The sequence below is a fragment of the Sapajus apella genome, unplaced genomic scaffold, assembly GCF_009761245.1.
Source record: "Sapajus apella isolate SASKATOON/1434 unplaced genomic scaffold, GSC_monkey_1.0 scaffold143, whole genome shotgun sequence".
Classification (NCBI taxonomy): Eukaryota; Metazoa; Chordata; class Mammalia; order Primates; family Cebidae; genus Sapajus; species Sapajus apella.
This window is the reverse complement of record NW_022437083.1, coordinates 2,267,524-2,285,209: the sequence shown is the minus strand read 5'-3', so window position 1 is coordinate 2,285,209 and position 17,686 is coordinate 2,267,524. Positions and strand designations below refer to the sequence as shown.

The window sequence follows — 17,686 nt, the reverse complement described above, 5'->3', positions numbered from 1 at the left end:
AAACCCTGTCTCTACTAAAATACAAAATTAGCTGGGCATGGTGGTGCACGCCTGTAGTCCCAGCTATTCAGGAGGCTGAGGTGGGAGAATCACTTTGAACCCAGGAGGCAGAGGTTGCAGGGAGCTGAGATGGTGACGCTGCACTCCAGCCTCGTCAACAGAGTGATACTCGGTCTCAAAAATAATAAATAAAATAAAAAGGGCTGTAAGAGAGAAAGAAGTAGTAACATTCACTTTAATTTCATCTGCATCACTAACAGCCCTAATGAAAGGGTATGTGTAGGAAGTAAAATCAGCCGCTAAAACTTCACTTCAATTACCCATAGTGTGGTATCATTCCTAACATGCCAATCTTGGCCTCCAGTGCACACATCACCGAATCGGATGGCTAGGTCTACCGAAGTCTCTGGCATGCGGCATTCCAGTCACCACTACTGGCACTGCGCCTGTCATTGTTTTGTCCACCTTTCTTTCTCGTCATGGTCGTCATTTGTTTACTGCTTTACTGTACCAAATCCCATTCTCAATATCTTTTTACCAGCAATTCTCTGTACTTGCAGAATCACTAAATATCAAGACTGAACAGGCTCTAGAGGTCGTATCTTCCTTCCTTCTTCCAGTTTCTTGTTGGCAGAGTATTTTCTGTCTCTATCTTGAGTTTCCTTCCCAGCCCTTGTTCCTACTCTCAAAGCTTCCCATTCCTCATTAGCAGCTTCTCATACCACACACCGCTAAATCCTCACTGCCTCTATAAATATCACTGTCCCTTTTTTTTTTTTTTTTGAGACAGAGTCTCCCTCTGTCACCCAGGCTGGAGTGCAGTGGCGCCATGTTGGCTCACTGCCACCTCCGCCTCCTGGGTTCAAGCGATCCTTCCACCTCAGCCTTCCAAGTAGCTGGGATTACAGGCATGAGCCACCACAGCCGCCCAATGTCCCTGTTTCAACATAATTTCTGGTTCTCCCAACTGAGAAGCCGAGTTTCAGCTCTCATAGCGAGCCACTTCAGTTACGTTCAGGAAGCCTTCTCCAGGTAAGCCAATCTAGCACAGTCTGTTCCCAGGTGCATCTTTGTACTTCCAAACAGCTCCCTATTCATAGAATCAGTACGTTTTAGAACCAAAAGACAACTCAGAAATATTCTGGTCCGGTGTTTTTCCAAATTTTTAAAGTACACTTTGCTTCTTACATTTTGAGATGTACAAAATCCATTTTACGTGACAATGTCATACACACATGACTCCAACAAATCCCATGAAACAATACTTACTATGTAAACACCTCGACAATTTCTAGCCTATGCCACTTTTTAAAAGAAAAGTACAGGTTCCATCCACGAAATTGGTTTCGCAGCCCAGTACCAGGAAGAAACCCCTAGTCTGGGAGACGTTAAACTCGTCCAAACTTCCCATTCACCGATGAGGAAGCTGACTGGGCGGCGAGGCCCGTCCGCGGAGTCCCAGAGCGGCGCTCTCCCCCGTGCGGCCTCCGCGCGCGGCCTCCGCGCGGTCAGCCCATCGCACCCGGCCCGACCCTGCAGTACCATCCGACTCTTACGCGCGCCGGCCCCCGGCCGAGCCCCCGCGGCCGCGGCTCCCGTTCCCGCAGGGCAGGGTCCCTCACAGTCACCACCCATCGGTCAGCCTCCCTGGAGTCACCGCCTCACATCTCCTCGGCCCGAGCGCCCTCCGGGCCCAGGCGTCCCGCCCTCGCCGCTCGGGTCACAGTCCCCTCGCTGTCACCGGCCCTCGGTCACAGTAGCCTGGCGGCCCCCGCCTCACACCGCCCTCGCTGTCACCGCTCTTCCTCGGCCGCCGTCGCCTCGCGGTCCCGGCCCCGCAGTCCGTCCTCTCAAACACCGACGCACGGACATGCACACACCTGCAGCTCGCGCTCCCCCAGCCCGGTCCGGTCGATGTCTGCCCGGCGCCGTGTCACTGACGAGGGAAGTTGAGGAGGTTGCGGGGAGACGCCCGGGGAAGGCAGCTGACGGAAGAGCCAGCCGGAAGTCCCGCCTACCCCCCCACCGCTGTCAATCCGACCACGACGTCTCCTTGCAAACCACGACTCCTGACAAAGTAGTTCCGCCTCCTCAGAGGCCCCGGGGGTGAAGTGACCGGACGGACGTGCCCGAGACCGGAGACGGAATGACCCAGGTCCGTCTCCACCCGGAACCGGAGGCTGCGGCGAAGACGCCTCCGGGCAGCGGGTACGGATGTGACCGGCACGGGCTCGCCGGCCGGTCCAGACGCGCTGCCCGGCAGCCCCTGCGGCCCAGCTCGGCCGCGTCCTCCGCCGCACCGCCGCGCCGGGGCAGCCGCCGTCCGGAGGCCCCCGACCGCGCCCGCCCGCCCGCCGCGCCTGCCTTGACCTACGCGGGGATGGAAGGGGAGCCGACGACCGCCGGCCAGTCCGCGGAAAACCTTCCTGTTTCCGACCCAGGTTGGCTCAACGAAAAAACGGTCCCTAGGGATCCGCCGAGAGCTAGTTGAGCAGGAGCGGCTTCACGGGAGGTGACCAGCAGCAAGGCACGTGCCGCAGGTGTGTGGCGGGAAGAAACGCTTTCCGTTTTTAGAACGAGCCTTTGGAAGGGTCCCTTTTAATTCCGTAGAGGTAAATGGCTGCACGATGTTATGGGAGAACGATGTAAAAAAAACTTCTTAAATTTTTAGTTGTCAACTTAAGTAAAAGACCTTTTTAACTTATTTACTTCCTTTTAAAGACGGAGCCTCGCTCTGACGCCCAGGCTGGAGTGCAATGGTGCAGTCTCTGCTCACTGCAGCCTCCGCCTCCCAGGTTCAAGGGAGTCTCATGCCTCAGCCTCCCGAGAAGCTGGAATTGCAGGCGTGCACCAACACACCCGGCTAATTTTTGTATTTTTAGTAGAGTAGGGGGTTTCACTATGTTGGTTAGGCTGGTCTCGAACTCCTGACCTCAATCTGCCCACTTCGGGCCCCCCCCCAAAGTATTGGAATTACAGGCGTGAGCCACTGTGCCCTGCCAATTTTTTTTTTTTCTTTTTTGTCTACTCGCAAACTGTGAAAATGTATGCGAAGCACCAGGGTGATTGGCTGTGGAGAGATACTCCAAATACCTGGCCCAGATCATCCTCTCTCAGCAAGTAACATTGGAATAAAGAATTGCATTTGCTGAGCATGGTGGCCACACCTGTAATCCTAGCACTTTTTGTGAGACTGAGGCAGGAAGATCACTTGAGCCCAGGAGTTCAAGACGAGCCTGGGCAACATCGGGAAACCTTGTCTCTATAAAAGATACAACAATTAGGCCGAGCACAGTAGCTCACGCCTGTAATCTCAGCACTTTGGGAGGTCAGGCGGCTGGTGGATCACCTGAGGTCAGGAATTCGGGACCAGCCTGACCAACATGGTAAAACCCCTTCTCTACTAAAAATACAAAAATTAGCCGGACGTGGTGGTGCTCGCCTGTTGTCCCAGCTACTCAGGAGGCTGAGGCAGAAGAACTGCTTGAACCCAGGAGCTGGAGGTTGCAGTGAGCTGAGAACGTGCCACTGCACTCCATCCTGGGCAACAGAGTGAGATTTCATCTAAAAAAAAAAAAAAAAAAAATACCATAGTATAACAAAATCAAAACATTAAAAATATGAGGCCTAAAACAACAGATTCTGTTGTCAAACTACTAACATCTTTATTTTGTCAAGATATTTAACGATATTAAAAAGTTCAGGTTTCTTCATGGTCACATCTTTTCCCAGCTTTTCAAAGATTCATTCAGTAGTAGAAACAGCCAAATGCTGCTACAACGCAGAATAAACTGTCCTAAAAAACAAAACACACACACACACACAGAATGTTAGTACTGAAGAGGAATAAGAGCAGCATGGGCAATTGAAACACACTATCTCAGATCTTTACCAATTTTCGTTTTTGTTTTTTTTTTCTTCAGACAGGGTCTCACTCTATCACCCAGGCTGGGATACAGTGGTTATCTCGTCCCACTACAGCCTCAACATCCTGGGCTCAAACAATCCTCCCACCTCTGCCTCCAGAGTAACTAGGACCACAGGTGCATGCCACCACACCAGGCTAATTTTATTTTTTGCAAAAGATGAGGTCTCACTATGTTGCCCAGGCTGGTCTTGAACTCCTGGGCTCAAGTAATCCACCCATCTTGGTTTCCCAAAGTGCTGGCATCACAGGCATGAGCCACCTCACCCAGCCACCAATTTTCAATCATGAAGACTTTTTCCTTCTTCATGAAGTGAAGGGTTTCTAGAGGATAGCTATACTATTGCTTGATAAAAGGTTAAGATGGGCAAAGAATTAGATGTTCTGAATGTAGAAATAAAATGCGAACTAACGAACTTTAGGTAATACATATTCAATCTTAAAATAACTATTCACGTATTTCCTGATTTATCACAGAAAGAATGTATGAAATGTTTGAGTTTCTTGGAGTAAATTGCACTACTCATCTCAAGAAACCATGTTATAGTATCACTGATTGTAAAAACAGCAGAACCTTGTCATAAATTCTGGATAAGAGAAATAGTCTCTGGGTGTTTGTTCTTAATTAATAAAATTTGTCCACCTTCTAGTTCAGAATCACAAAATGCTTTCCAGAGCCCAGTCAAATTGCTTAAAACACTTTTTAGGCACTTATTACAAGATTTCCACCTGCCTCGGCAACTCCTGAACCACCAACCTCACCTCTAGCCTGGTAATGAGATCAAAGCAATCTCAACTCAAGGACCTGATTATTCACCAAAAGCAAAATTCTTTGGTTTAGCCCAGTGCCCTGGCTCCTTGGGCGGTTAAGTCTGAACTGTGCTCTACAACAGTGCTGTGATAAAGGACCTGCTCTTGTTTTCATTTTAGCTTCCAGTCCCTCGTGGAAGGATGCTTTTATAAAATCCAGTAAAAATGGATAACAAAAAATGAAATGAAAAAAAGGAACATATAAAATACAGCCCCAATTTTTTTTCTTAGATTCACTGGACATAAAATTACTTTGTCAAATTGCTGTAAGAGTTTCTAAACCCTTACACTCAATGTGTGTGCTAAGCTCATCATGGACCTGTAACAAACGGGTCACAGGGTGCCACTGGTCTCTGGGCCCCACCTGGAGTGGCACTGTTCTATAGCACCACCCAGAGTTCTCCAGCGGGACTGAGCCCTGTTATCTACAGCAGTTTTCTGCTCAATGGCACATGATTTTCTCTCCTCTCTCATTTCCTCAGCCTCTACTCATGTTTCCTGGAATCTCCCAAATAAAGTGCCCTTTGTGTGTGGGGGGGTGGGGTGGGGATAGCATCTCACTGTCTCACCCAGGCTGGAGGGCAGTGGTGCGATCTTGGCTCACTGCAACCTCTGCCCTCTGGGTTCAAGCAATTCTCTTGCCTTAGCCTCCCGAGTAGCTGGGAATACAGGTGCCTGCCACCATGCCTGGCTAATTTTTGTATTTTTAGTAGAGACGGTCTTGAACTCCTGACCTCAGGTGATCCGCCTGCCTCGGCCTCCCAAAGTGCTGGGATTACAGGTGTAAGCCACCGCGCCTGGCATCCAAATAAAGTGTTTTAAGCTCTGAAAATAAAACCTAAATAAATACCCAGCTCGGCTGGGAGCAGTGGCTCAGGCCTGTAATCCTAGCACTTTGGGAGGCCAAGGTGGCGGATCACCTGAGGTCAGGAGTTCAAGACCAGCCTGGCCAACATGGTGAAACCCTGTCTCTACTGAAAATACAAAAATTAGCCAGGCGTGGTGGCAGGCACCTGTAGTCCCAGCTACTTGGGAGGCTCAGGCAGGAGAATAGCTTGAGCCGGGGAAGCAGAGGTTGCAGTGAGCAGAGATTGCACCATTGCTCTCCATCCTGAGCAACAGAATGAGACTCCATCTCAAAAAATAATAATAAACACCCAACTCAACAAACTGGACTAAAGATAGTGGAGACTAAACAACTTAAAGCAAGCTATCAAAAATGATGTTTAGCTACCTCCTCCACCAATCCTGTGTTGCAAAACTCAATCCTGACAATCCTATTAAAGGAATAATTGTTAAGTAAAGTTTTTTACTACATATTTGTTTGAGTATTGAGAGGCCCCCACTGGATGTTAAGCTCTCTACAGGCAGAAACCATGCGGGTCTCATTCATCACTTTATCCTAGCCCCTTGAGTGCAGAAGCTGACACATAATAGGAGCTCAGAACTGTTTGCTGAATGAATGAATTGTATCATCTAAAGATGCTTTTTTTTTTTTTTCAACCAGGTAAGGTGGCTCACACCTGTAATCCTAGCGCTTTGGGAGGCCAAGGAGGGGCAGATCACCTGAGGTCAGGAGTTTAAGACCACCCTGACCAAATAGTGAAACCCCGTCTCTACTAAAAAAATTAGCCAGGTGTGGTGGCATGCAGCTGCAGTCCCAGCTACTCGGAAGGCTGAGGCAGAATTGCCTGAAACTGGGAGGCAGAGGTTGTAGTGAGCCAAGATCGCACCACTGCACTCTAGCCTGGGTGACAGAGACCGTCTCCACACAAACAAACAAAAAAAGATGCATTTTTAACTCCAAGAAGCACAAAAATTCATCTTCTCAGCTTGACTCTTCCCCCAAAGACAGCTGACAAATGAAGATTTGTCTAGTACTTCCCACTGTCCAGCTCCTGATCCCTTGGGTAGTTGAGCATAAAATAAAACTTTGCTTGAGGCCATGGAATTTTAGAACTAAAAGCTAGCTTAAAATCATCTACATAAGCAGCTTCCATATCTGGCCATCAGCAGAATCGTGTGAGGAACGTTTTAAAAATTCAGATTCACCGATCCAACCCTTGGCTTATTTGATCAGGATCTATTTGAATAGGGTCCCAGCATCCATATTTTAAACCCCCCAAATTATCCTCAGGCAGTCACAGCCAGTCTTTGGGAAAATGTACTTCAGCTTCCTAATGTTACTGATACAATGTGAGAAAAACCCAATTACTTCCCTAAAGTCATTTAATTAGAAAATGGAACCCCCTTTTTTCTTTTACTTTTTTTTTTTTTTGAGATGGAGTCTTACTCTGTCGCCCAGGCTGGAGGGCAATAACACAATCTCAGGTCACTGCAACCTTCATCTCCTGGGTTCAGGCGATTCTCCTACCTCAGGTCCCAAATAGCTGGGATTACAGGTGTGCACCATCATACCTGGCGTGTGTGTGTGTGTGTGTGTGTGTGTGTGTGTGTGTGTGTGTTTTCAGTAGAGACAGAGTTTCACCATGTTGGCCAGGCTGGACTCAAAACTCCTGACCTCAAGTGATTCACCCACCTCGGCCTCCCAAAGTGCTGGGATTACAGGCACGAGCCACCGCATCCAGCCTCTCTCTCTCAATCTCATTTCTGTTCTATTCTGACTCTTATGTATTCACAACCTGGGAGTAGATGAAGAGGATGTGATCATTTCTGGAGTAAATAAAAAATCATAATGTATCATTAAAATATATAAAACATTTCCGCCAATAAATTACCAATGTTAATGAAAACTTTTTTTTTTTTTTTTTTTTTTTTTGAGACTGAGTCTCACTCTGTCACCCAGGCTGGAGTACAGTGGCATGATCTCAGCTCACTGCAATCTCTGCCTACCAGGTTCAAGCGATTCTCTGCCTCAACCTCCTGAGTAGCTGGGATTACAGGTGCCCGCCACCACACTTGGCTAATTTTGTATTTTTAGGAGAGATGGGGTTTCGCTATATTGGCCAGGCTGGTCTCAAACTCCACACCTCAAGTGATCCTCGGCCTCCCAAAGTGCTGGGATTACAGGCATGAGCCACCTTACCCAGCCTGAAACCTCTTTTTAAAGATTACTCTATTTGTGCTTAATTTTCTTTTTTTTTGAGACGGAGTTTCACTCATGTTACCCAGGCTGTAGTGCAATGGCATGATCTCGGATCACCGCAACCTCCGCCCCCTGGGTTCAGGCAATTCTCCTGCCCCAGCCTCCTGAGTAGCCGGGATTACAGGCACGCACCACCATGCCCAGCTAATTTTTTGTATTTTTAGTAGAGACGGGGTTTCACCATGTTGACCAGGATGGTCTCGATCTCTTGACCTCGTGATCCACCCGCCTCGGCCTCCCAAAGTGCTGGGATTACAGGCTTGAGCCACTGCGCCCGGCCTATTTGTGCTTAATTTTAATCAATGGCTTTAAGATAAATAAATTTTATTACTAAAAGAAAAACCACCTTTGCTCATGGAATCCCTGCCATCCAAATTTGTTTGCAACTTAACAAAGTATGATTTGTTCAAATGAACAAGTGTGTGATTTTAACACTGTAGTTCTCAATTACTACTTTAATAAGGACCGTCAGGATTGGGTTTTAGAACACAATGATTTATGGAGGAAGTAGCTGAAAATCATTTTTAAGTAATATGCTAACTAAATAAATGCTATTCCCAAATTCAAACCCATGGAAAATCATGTCATATGTAAACATACAAGTTTCCTTGTCTGTAAGTAGCACACCAGGTCTCTGCTTTAGTAACCCAAAAATTAAGTCAAATCATCTCATCCAGATGTCAATGGTGAATGGCTGAGACTGCAGTGTCTTTACATCCTATTAAATATTAAGTAGTTTGATTTGTCCTTAGACAGGAAAAAGAGGTTTCCAAATACACTTACATTCATGAAAACATCATGGGTATAGTTGTCAGTGTCAGCATCCCAGAAACAGCGAGAAGCCATGCTAAAAAATCCAAGAATGAAGAATTATCAACAATATAACAAGGACCAAAACTACACATATCTGCCGTAGGAAAAAAGTGTTCCTTAATACATTCTCATAGATCTGTACTTCCAAACCTTTTCACAGGTTGGTACCCAAAGAATATTGTATTTGTACCAGAGAGTATACTGGGTAAACTGGAGAGACTAGAGTCAGATGAAGCTGCTTGCAGCTAGAGGTGACCAGCCAGGGACTCTCACAGCCTCAGACCCTGCCTGATGGCTACGGGGATCAGTACTAGAGGTTTGCATGTGACGTTTAATGACCTCGGCACCTACACAATAATAGTAGAAGGAAAGTGTAGAAAGAGCCCAACAGATTTAGTCCACCCTCATCACCGTATAGAGTCCCAGAAAAAGGAGCAAACATGGAACTAGAATTCAGTCTTCTAATTATAACTCCAGAAATATCTCTAAGAATGCTAACCTACCTCTAAATTGGCTATTCTCCTCTCTGCAATTCTTGGGTAAGAAAAAATATTAGTCAAAATGAAAGCCAATTAAAAATGGAAACAACTTAAATGCCCCAGTAGGACTGGATTGGTAAATGAAATTCTAGTATTTCTCAGGATTAAAAAAAGAAAAAAGAAACTATGATATTTTCTGGCAATGAAATTCCATGTAGACTTAAAGAAAAGTTTTACAAGACACAGTGATGTGTCCCTGTAGTCCCAGCTACTTGGGAGGCTGCGGCAGCGAGTACCATTTGAGCCCAGAGTTCAGGGCTGTGGTAAGGCCATAGTCACATCTGTACAGCCATTGCACTCCAGTCGGGGAGACACAGCAGGACCCTGGCTCTTAAAAAAAATTCCAAGTACATGAAAAGCTATTCACAGTATAATGTTAAGTGAAAAAAATAGGCCAGGTGCAGTGGTTTACACCTGTAATCCCAGCATTTTGGGAGGCTGAGGTGGGCGAATCATCTGAGGTCAGGAGTTCGAGACCAGCCTGGCCAACATGGCAAAACCCTGTCTCTACTAAAAATACAAAAATTGGCAGGGCATCGTGGCACATGCCTGTAATCCCAGCTACTCGGGAGGCTGAGGCAGGAGAATCACCTGAACCCAGAGGTAAAGATTGCCGTGAGCTGAGATTGTGCCCCTGCCCTCCAGCGTGGGTGACAGATGAGACTCTGTCTGAAAAAAATAATAATGTTAAGTGAAAAAAAATTACAAATGTTTTACCTTTCATGTGTATGATTTATTGTGCAAACACTTATTGAACACTTACTTTGTGCCATTCACCAGTCTTAGTGTTTTACATGTATTAACTTACTGAATCCTGTGAGGTAGGTACTATAATTATACCCATTTAGTGAATGTGAAAACTGAGAATTAGAGAAATTAACTGACCAAGGTCATACTAGGTGACAAAGCTTGGCTTGAACCCAGGCAGTTCACAGCCCACACCTACAGAGAAAGACATACATATATCTTACTATATTGGTGGTTTTTTCTGAAACAAAAGGTCTCACATATTTATTTCTGAACCCAGCCTACTATGTCAGAGCATGTAAACAAAGAGGAAGATATGTTCCCAATAAAACACATCCAACTGTGCAGATCGTGGTGACGTTTTCAGCTTGAGGCGCCAAGATGGTCGTAGCCCTGACACAGCATAAATGTGTGCGTCATCTCATGCAGTTCCTTAACAGACCCAGCTTGGCTTTTCTGCAATGTCTCCTTTGAAGTTGTGCCTCATTTTATTACCAGTTTTCATCTGAATCCACTGGAGAATGGAACAATTTTGCTTTTGTTTCTTGGCCAGGAATCGCTTAATCTTAAAAGACTTGTGAGAAGACATGACAAGCAGCAGAATCAAGCTCACACCACAAGAGAAAGAGAGGAGGCTTTTTTTTTTTTTTTTTTTGAGACAAAAATACAAAATAGTGAGACCCCAATTCCTTTATTTATTTCTATTTTATTTTTATTTTTTGAGAGGGAGTCTTGCTCTGTCAACCAGACTGGGGTGCAGCGTCACAGTCTCAGCTCACCACAACCTCCACCTCCCAGGTTCAGGTGATTCTCCTGCCTCAGCCTTACAAGTAGCTGGCATGACAGGCATGCACCACCACACCCGGCTAACTTTTGCATTTTTTGTAGAGACAGGGTTTCGCCATGTTGGCCAGGTGGTCTCAAACTCCTGAGCTCAAGCAATCTGCCCACCTTAGCCTCCCAAAGTGCTGGGATTATAGGTGTGTCTTGGAAGAGGTGTAATGGTACAGTTTGCAGCAAGCTAATAATGCTCCCACTGAGAACAGTAAGAAAAGCTGATCAAATGAATTGGAGAGCTGCCAAAGCAGAGAGGCCTAGAGGAGTGAAAATTCCAGAAAGAGGTGAACTCCAGGAGGTAGGCTGATATTCTGCAGCAGATTTTTTTCCTGGGGCATTTGCGAATTCAGGGCACGGGGTTTGATGCTGAGGATCTGGGCCTTGCCCAGGTAGAGAACCAATTACTGAGGGAAAAAGAAACTAGTTGGAGAGTTGGCAGTCTTTACTTTTTCAAAATTTTTTATTAATTTTTTTTTGAGACAGTCTTGCTCTGTCACCCAGTCTGGAGTGCAACGGCACAATCTCGGCGCACTGCAACCTCTGTCTCTCCGGTTTAAGCAATTCTCATGCCTCAGCCTCCCAAGTAGCTGGGATTACAGGCGTGCACCACCATGCCAGGCTAATTTTTTTTTTTTTTTTTTTTGAGATGGGAGTCTAGCTCCATTCCCAGGCTGGAGTACAGCGGCGTGATCTCGGGTCACTGCAACCACCACCTCCTGGGTTGAAGCAATTCTCCTGCTTCAGCCTCCCGAGTAGCTGGGATTACAGGCGCACACCACCACGCCCGGTTAATTTTTGTATTTTTAGTAGAGACAGGGTTTTACCATGTTGGCCAGACTGGTCTCAAACTCTTGACCTCAGGTGATCTGCCTGCCACGGCCTTCCAAAATGTTGGGATTACAGGAGTGAGCCACCATGCCCAGAAGAGTTGGCATCTTAACAAAGCTAAGGGGGTAAAATGAGAATCTAGGGGGAACAAGATTCCATAAAAAAGGAGAAAGTACAACTGAGCCTATCACATGGTAGGTTTTCCTATTAAGACATGCTGAATTATAAAACTGTAAGTAGGAATCTGAAGAACTAAGTGTCCTGGGCAGTACAATGCCTCCCACAGGATATGCCCATGTCCCAACCCTTACAACCTGTGGCAATGTTACGTTGCAGGACAAAAAGGGCTTTGCATATGTTTGATTAAAGTAAGATCTTGAAATGGGGGATTATCCTGGCTTATTTGGGTGGGCCCAATTTAATCACAAGGGTCCTTAGAGAGAGAGGGAGCAGGTGGGTCAGAGTCAGAGAGAGTTGAAGATGCTGTTCTGCTGGCTTTGAAAGCAGAGGAAAGGCTTATGGGCTAAGGAATTCAGGCAGCCTCTAACTGGAGCAGATGAGGAAATGGATTCTATCTGAGAACCTCCAGAAGGAACGCAGCCTTGCTGACATCTCCATTTTAGTTGAGAGAAACCCATTTTGGATTTCTGATCTGCAGAACTGTAAATAATATATCTGTGCTGTTTAAAGCACTAGGTTTGTGATAATTTGTTACAGCAGCAACAGGGAACTAGTACACTAAGGAGGAAAAAGCCTATGACATGAAGAACAAAGTTTTATGCTGAGGAGACAAGATCTGAAAGTCAGTACCTGTTGGAGGTAGACACCTAATTAACACTCAAGGTTCTTGGTTGAAAGACTTGGAGGGTTACAATTAAGAAACAAGGGGGCTGGGCACCGTGGCTCATGCCTGTAATCCCAACAGTTTGAGAGGCCATGGCAGGTGGATCACCTGAGGACAAGGGTTTGAGACCAGCCTGGCCAACATGATGAAATCGTCTCTACTAAAAATACAAAAATTAGCTGGGCATGGTGTCGAGCACCTATAATCCCAGCTACGTGGGTGGCTGAGGCAGGAGAAATGCTTGGGAGGTGGAAGGTGCCGTGAGCCAAGATCATGCCATTGCACTCCAGCCCGAGCAACAAAGCAAAACTCTGTGTTTAAAAAAAAAAAAAAAAAAGAAAGAAAGAAAGAAACAAAGGTGAGGCCAGATGCGGTGGCTCACACCTATACTCCTAGCGCTTGTGGAGGCCAAGGTGGGAGAATCACTTGAGCCGAGGACTTCAAGACCAGCCTGGCCTGAGCCACATGGTGAAACCCCATCTCTACAAAAAAATACAAAAATTAGTTGGGAGTGGTGGCTCATGCCTACAGTCCCAGCTACTCAGGAGGCTGAGGCAGGAGGATCACTTGAGCCCAGGAGGCGGAGGTTGCAGTGAGCTGAGATCACACCACTGCACTCCAGCCTGGGCAACAGAATTGAGACTCTGTCTCAAAAAAGAAAAAAAAAAAGGATGAATTTAATAGAGAGCCTTTTTAAAACTGCAACTCACAGATGTGTTGGCACAAGAAAATAAAAATTTTAAAAATGAGAAAACTGTAACCCAGCCTCAATTCAGCTCAGTACCTGAAGGTAAGCAGCCCACACTCCTCCTGCACAGCAGAAGAGAGACTTAAATCCTTTCAGGAAGAAAATAATGTCATCTGGAGGTCTACAATTTTTTTAAACAATGTCTAGGATTCAAACTAGGCATGCCAAGAGGCAAAAACATACACATGATTATCAAAAAAATACAAGAGAAACAAACTCACACATGACCCAGATACTAGAATAAGTAGATAATGACATTAAAGTAACTACCGTAGTTGGGTACAGTGGCTCACGCCTGTAATCCCGGCACTTTGGGAGGTCCAGGGGGGTGGACAACGGGGGTGAGGAGTTTGAGACCAGCCTGGCCAACATGGTGAAACACTGTCTCAACACACCTGTAATCCCAGTTACTTGGGAGGCTGAGGTAGGAGAATCACTTGAACCTGGGAGGCAGAGGTTGCAGTGAGCCAAGATCGTGCCACTGCACTCCAGCCTGGGTGACAGAGCAAGACTCCATCTCAAAAAAATAAAAATAAGTAAATAATAAAATAACGACTGTGGCTGGGCACAGTGACTCACACCTGTAATCACAGCACTCTGGGAGGCTGAGGCAGGTGGATCACTTGAGATCAGGAGTTCCATATGAGCCTGACCAACATGGGGAAACACTGTCTCTACTAAAAATACAAAAATTAGCCAGGTGCAGTGGTGTGCATCTGTAATCCCAGCTACTTGGGAGGCTAAGGCAGAAGAATTGCTTGAACTGCTTGAACCCAGAAGGTGGAGGTTGCAATGAGCCGTGATCACGAGATCACGCAGGATTACGCCAGCCTGGGCGACAGAGTAAGACTCCATCTCAAAAATAGAACGAAATTTAAAACTAACTAGTACGACTAAAATGTAAAAAGAGAGGTGGGAGGGATGAAAAAAAATAAAGGATAAAGTATTTTACTAGATAACTGAAATCTATAAAAAACTAAATGTAAATACCCAAACTGAAAAATACAATAACTAAAAATACAATAACTGAAATAACTCATTACGTGGGTTTAGCGGCATATCAGGTGCAACAGAAAAGAGGATTCGTGACCTAAAAGGTCAACAGAAAAATATATAAATTGGCCAGGCGAGGTGGCTCATCCCTATCATCCCAGCACTTTGGGAGGCTGACCCCGGCCAGTATGGTGAAACCCTGTCTCTACAAAAAATATAAAAATTAGCTGGGTGTGGTGTCAAGTTGTAATCCCAGCTACTTGGGAGGCTGAAGCAGGAGAATCGCTTGAACCTGGGAGGCGGAGGTTGCAATGAGCCGAGATCGTGCTACTGCACTCCAGCCTGGGTGACAGAGCGAGACTCTGTCTCAAAAAAAAAAAAAGAAAAGAAAAGGAAAGAAAGAAAAATGCGCTCTTTCACTAAGGACCCGCCAACATGGGCTGCGTTCGCACCAAAACCGTGAAGGTGGCCCGGGTCATCATAGAAAAGTACTACACGCGCCTGGGCAACGACTTCCACACGAACAAGCGCGTGTGCGAGGAGATCGCCATTATCCCTAGCAAGAAGCTCCGCAACAAGATAGCAGGCTATGTCACGCATCTAATGAAGCGGATTCAGAGAGGCCCAGGAAGAGGTATCTCCATCAAGCTGCAGGAGGAGGAGAGAGAAAGGAGAGACAATTATGTACCTGAGGTCTCAGCCCTGGATCAGGAGATCATTGAAGTAGATCCTGACACTAAGGAAATGCTGAAACTTTTGGATTTTGGCAGTCTGTCCAACCTGCAGGTCACTCAGCCTACAGTTGGGATGAATTTCAAAACACCTCGGGGACCTGTGTGAATCAATGCTGTATTATTTTCAATAAACCTGGGACAACAAAAAAAAAAAAAAAGAAAGAAAGAAAAATGCATAAATTGAAGCACAGAGAAGAAACAGAAAAATCAGAAAAGGTGTAAGAGATATAGTGGAAAACAGAGAAAAGATAAAACATACGTGTAACTGAAATCCTAAAGACAGGGCAGAGTGAAGGGAGCAGTAGCAGTATTTTAAGAGAGCAGCCACCTCTAGAAGCCAGATCTCAGTTTTTAATGCCATGCTCCAATGCAGTGAACCAGGAGTCCTTGGAGAAAAGGCTGAACTCTAGGGCTGGGGCAGGGAATGAACACAACAGACCTTCTGATAGTGCTAGAAAGTGAGGAAGCACTCAAAGAAACCCACAACAGTAGAGTCAGTGGGACACAGGAATCAACTGAAAGAGCTCTCAACGGCCAAAGCTGGAGCAATTAGAACTACAAAATAATAAAATGTACTGAATAATCATCAGAGTATAAAATATCCATGAGTCCATACTGAAATAAATGACAGAATGCATCAATAAATGGGAGACGAGAGACAAATTTCCTGTGCTGAAAAATTCCAGATAATTTATATAGGTATTACGCCCTCAAGGAGGTGGTCCTAACTCCCTGCTCTTTAGTGATTTCCTCCTAATGAGTACAGTATGAAAAGGGAGGAAATGAAACCGCCTTTGCAAAATGACGACCGAGACTGTGAAGAGATTGAACTTCACCGAATCCATCTTGCTTCTAACCTCCAAGCTGTCCTTGGTCATTAATGGGTGTAGGCTGAACTAACTTGGGGGGAAACTTAGTTTATAGCTTACAGTTTATAGTTTAAAACAAAGATAATAAGAACCCTTTCCCAAAGCAGACCTCCTTCTGGGTCTGGGGACTAGACGGCTTTGGTAGGACTAACATTAGTCACAGGATTAGAAATTCGGGTTTGGGAGTCCTGCAGCTGGCGGCTACGAGATGCTGCCCCTCCCTAAACGGCCCCTAAGATCAGAGCTTGAGATATTTTGCAGACCCTGCACTTGGTGGAGCAGCTGCACCACCGGATCAATAAACCGGCTTCTCTGATCTGTGGCCCCGACCCAAGAGCTGACTCAGCACAAGAAGACAGCTCTGACTCCCGACGCTCTCAGCTCTGACCAGTCAGCACTCCTGGCTCACTGCTTCCCCTACCCACCAAGCTATCCTAAAAGCTCTGCTGCCCGAATGCTCGGGGAGACGGATTGGAGCGATAAGAAAACTCCAGACTCCCTCACAGCCGGCTCTATGAATTACTTTTTCTCTATTGCAAGTGCCCTGTCCTGATGAATCGGCGCTGTCTGGGCAGCGGGCAAGGGGAACCCCCTGGGCAGTTATAGAAAGAGTAACTCTATAGTGAAGAAACCTGAAAAACACTACCTCAGGCAAGTAGTCAAAGTTCACATCAACAGTAGTATGTCATGCTGATAGTATGCCATTGATATGACAAGAATGGCATTTTACCTCTGTGATCTTCCTTCCAAAAACCTGTAACCCCCAATTAATCATTAGCAGAAAAATCCCAACGGAGGAAGGGACATTCTACAAAACACCTAACCAGTCAGCACTCCTCAAAATTTCAACGTTAAGAAAAACAAGAAAATCTAAGAAATGATGTATCAATACTGGTTCATTAATTGTGGCAAACGTTGCCTCCTCTGTATATGTTAATAACAGGGAGTCCAGGTGCAATAGGTCATGCCTGTGATCCCAGGGTTTTGGGAGGCTGAGCCAGGGGGACTGGTTAAGCCCCAGAGGTCAAGGCTGCAGTGAGCCATGACTGCATCACTGCACTCCAGCCTGGGTGACAGAGCAAGACCTGTCTCAAAAACATAATTATTATTCTTATAATAATAGGGGAAACTGGGTGTGGAGTATATGCAAACTCTCTGCAAGTTTTCTGTATATGTAAAACTATCTTAAAATAAAAACTTGATTTTTAAAATTTTTATTTATTTATTTATTTAGACAGAGTCTCACTCTGTTCCCCAGGCTGGAGTGCAGTGGTGTGATCTCGGCTCACTGCAACTTCCACCTGCAGGTTCAAGCAATTCTCCTGCCTCAGCCCCCTGAGTGGTTGAGTGGCTGGGATTACAAGTGCACACTGCCATGCTCAGCTAATTTTTTGTATTTTTAGTAGAGATGGGGTTTCGCCATTTTGGCTAGGCTGGTCTTGAACTCCTGACTTCAAGTGATCTGCACGCCTCAGTCTCCCAAAGTGCTGGGCTTACAGGTATGAGCCACTGCACCTGGCCAAAAACTCCTTTTTAAAAGAAGGTAATGGCTAAGAATTTTGCCAAACTGATTAAAAAAAAAAAAAAATCAACCCAGCTAGGTACCGTGGCTCACACCTGTAATCCCAGGACTTTGGAAGGCCACGTGTGGTGTCGGGCACCTGTAAGCCCAGCTATTCGGGAGGCTGAGGCAGGAGAATCTCTTGAACCCAGGAGGTGGAGGTTGCAGTGAGCCAGATCGTGCCATTGCACTCCAGACTGGACGACAAGAGCGAAACTCCACCTCAAAAAAAAAAAAAAAATCAACCCATAGATTCAAGAGATTCTGCGAGCTGCAAGCAAAATGAATATAAAGAAAGCAGTAGTGGCTAGAGAGGACACACCACCTTCAAT

The 17,686-nt window shown here is 45.9% G+C and overlaps 2 protein-coding genes across 5 annotated transcripts in view; both read right to left on the bottom strand.

Moving 5' to 3' along the window:
* PCYT1A (phosphate cytidylyltransferase 1, choline, alpha) overlaps nt 1-2,101 on the bottom strand; it is a 48,624-nt gene extending 46,523 nt beyond the window's left edge. The window contains exon 1 of one of the 2 annotated variants that reach the window (XM_032264208.1): nt 1,881-2,101. The gene's annotated coding sequence lies outside the window, so the exon portion shown is untranslated. Of the gene's footprint in view, nt 1-1,797 lie in introns of both variants that reach the window. The other variant, XM_032264207.1, reaches the window with a different exon arrangement.
* A 1,539-nt stretch (nt 2,102-3,640) lies between these two features.
* The window catches only part of TCTEX1D2 (Tctex1 domain containing 2), an 18,432-nt gene continuing 4,386 nt past the window's right edge, over nt 3,641-17,686 (bottom strand). For 2 of the 3 annotated variants that reach the window (XR_004264531.1, XR_004264532.1), the window contains exons 3-4: nt 8,625-8,688; nt 3,641-3,796 (exon numbers count right to left, since the gene is read on the bottom strand). Coding sequence is in view for 1 of the 3 variants with exons in the window: in XM_032264206.1 (XP_032120097.1) it covers nt 3,717-3,791; nt 8,625-8,688 (139 nt within the window). In the remaining 2 variants the exon portion in view is untranslated. The remainder of the gene's footprint in view (nt 3,797-8,624; nt 8,689-17,686) is intronic. The other variant, XM_032264206.1, reaches the window with a different exon arrangement.